Below are 2,473 nucleotides of genomic sequence, written 5' to 3'. Positions count from 1 at the left end.
CTGACAGATAAAGTGGAGTACAACCAGAAGCATTAGTGATATCAGGATTACAGTAACCACCATCAATGAAAAACCTCAATATATCCAAAGACCCTCCCTTTGCCGATATGTGTATTACGTTAAACCCTTTATCGTCCAGTATAGAAATGTTGCATTTTTTACTGTTGAGGTAACGAATGATGGGAAGGTTCTTAGAGAAAGCTGCAATAAGTAGTGGAGTACGTCCAAAAGAGTCGGTCATATCAAGAGATAATGGTGAATGGTCTATAATGTACTTGACTATACTCAATGATCCTTCTTCACAGGCTACATGAACTGGAGCTATTCCATTGTAATCTTTAATAGTGAGATCCAACTGATGCTCCTCCACTAGATGTTTGAGTATAGGAAGAGAACGACTTTTACATGATAAATGAAGAACTGTTGATCCATTTGAAGTTTTAGCTAATACGTCACACTGAGGAAGACTAGTGAGGTAGAGAACTATAGCAACATGTCCTTCCTGACATGCTATGTGAAGGAGTGTAGATTGAGTATCATTTCTAGGATCAGTGGCATTAATATCAAATGAATAATTGTTTAATAAATGCTTTAAACAATACAAACGGTTGAAATGCACAGCGGCAAAAGGTAATACACCATTCTTAAATGAGGCTACATTGATATGATACTCTTGTCTGAGCCATTCTAGCATATGAACATTTCCAAATGCCACTGCAGCTTCTGGTGATGAGGAGCTCCTGAATATTCTAGGATTAAGGTTGTATTGTTTTATTAATAATTTTAACAGATCAAGATTACCAGAGGCACATGCGTGTGTGACGCAAGTAAAGCCATTCTTATCTTCAGTAGTTGTATCACATTTAATTACATCAATTAGAAACGTCACTAGTTGTGATACACCACTAGCACAGGCATCATGAATTGGAAGAGCATCATTATCATCGGTAGAATGTAATAGACTAGTATATTGTGGATAATTATTAATAATATATTTAGTACATGAAAAGTGACCATTTAACATAGAATGATGAAACACATTCATGTTGCCTATTCCACCTACTCTATCCAAATCACATCCACAATCTTTTACTAAATACTCCAAGGCATCAATAGCACCAACTTCAGCTGCAAAATGAACTGTTTGCATACCGTCACTAGCTTTAACTTGAGGATCTAGTTTATATTTATTAACTAATAATTTAATTAATGATAGTTTAGTACTACGCACTGCTTGAAGTAATATAAATGATGTGAGACGCAATTGATGATTATTAATGAGGTATTGAACTAGTTTCATGTTACCACTCTTAGCACTATGATCTAATGCATTCCATTTACCATTATCTGTTATGTTAATGTCACTATCTTGTACTTCAATGAGGTATTGACTGAGATCAACATTACCATGCCAACATGAATATTGAAGAGGTGTTCTACCCTTATTACAGGTTATATTAATATCAATGTCACTAGTATTCATAATAAATTCTACTGCATTGATACTACCTGACATACAAGCTAATGCTAATGGTACTATACCTTTGTAGTCTGGTTGACTGGCAATCAAGCTATACTTAGATACAGTATAACTGAGTAGAGTAGGTGAACCTGATAAAGCAGCATAATGTACTGCAGACCGACCCTCATAATCTAATGAACTTGTATTAATACCATACTCCTCTAATACCTTCACTAATAATACACTACCACTAGTACATGCTAAATGAACCAATGATTGACCAGTAGCAGTAATAGAATTTATATTGAAATTATTAATAATGCTTGTCTTCTTGAGGAGTGTAGACAAAAGGCTCACTCTTTTATGCTGTTTAGTAAAATTTATATTAAGTGATATGTATTTATGCCAGTATTCCTTGTAATAGACATTAAATGTAGGAATTTGCATGAGTAAAGGTATATCACATGGTGCAGTGAGCTTGTTATACACTTCTGTAATGCAGTATTTATCAACCAATCCCTTACATAAGTAATGAAGAGAAGACCGACCACTATAATCAGCTTCTAGTAATACTTTATATCCAAAAATATTAACCATTTTCATAATGAAACCTGATGAAGCATACTGGCATGCTATATGAAGTGGTGTTCCACCAAAACGATCTCTTTTTTGAAATAATTCCCTTTTATGATTATTATAAAGATACACTAGAAGCTCTACACTATCATTCATAGCACAATAATCTACTATTCCACATCCGTTAAAATCTATGTCATCTTCTGAGAAAATACCAAACTGCTTAAGCTGATCAACTAATGCTACTTCTCCACTCTTACATGCTAATAATGATAAAGTCGATCCTTCTCTATTCACCTGAGACACGTTACACTTCTTCTTTAAAAACATAATCACGAGGTCAACGTGACCACCCAGTGCTGAGTAAAGCAATCCCGTGTTACCAGAGCTATCTGCTATGTCTGGATCAACGTGACATTCATTAACTAGATACTG

General features: G+C 34.7%; 1 protein-coding gene across 1 annotated transcript in view; it reads right to left on the bottom strand.

Moving 5' to 3' along the window:
* Positions 1-21: 21 nt before the first annotated feature.
* Positions 22-2,473, bottom strand: part of LOC105311866 (serine/threonine-protein phosphatase 6 regulatory ankyrin repeat subunit B-like) — a gene marked incomplete at its 3' end in the record, with an annotated part of 4,289 nt that continues 1,837 nt past the window's right edge. Inside the window, exons 2-4 of the mRNA XM_011408868.1 lie at positions 1,820-2,470; positions 457-1,441; positions 22-369 (exon numbers count right to left, since the gene is read on the bottom strand). Of these exons, the coding sequence (XP_011407170.1) occupies positions 22-369; positions 457-1,441; positions 1,820-2,470 (1,984 nt within the window). The remainder of the gene's footprint in view (positions 370-456; positions 1,442-1,819; positions 2,471-2,473) is intronic.

Source organism: Amphimedon queenslandica, unplaced genomic scaffold (genome assembly GCF_000090795.2).
Source record: "Amphimedon queenslandica unplaced genomic scaffold, v1.1 AMPQUscaffold_12758, whole genome shotgun sequence".
Classification (NCBI taxonomy): domain Eukaryota; kingdom Metazoa; phylum Porifera; class Demospongiae; order Haplosclerida; family Niphatidae; genus Amphimedon; species Amphimedon queenslandica.
This window is presented reverse-complemented; position numbering and strand designations above follow the sequence as displayed.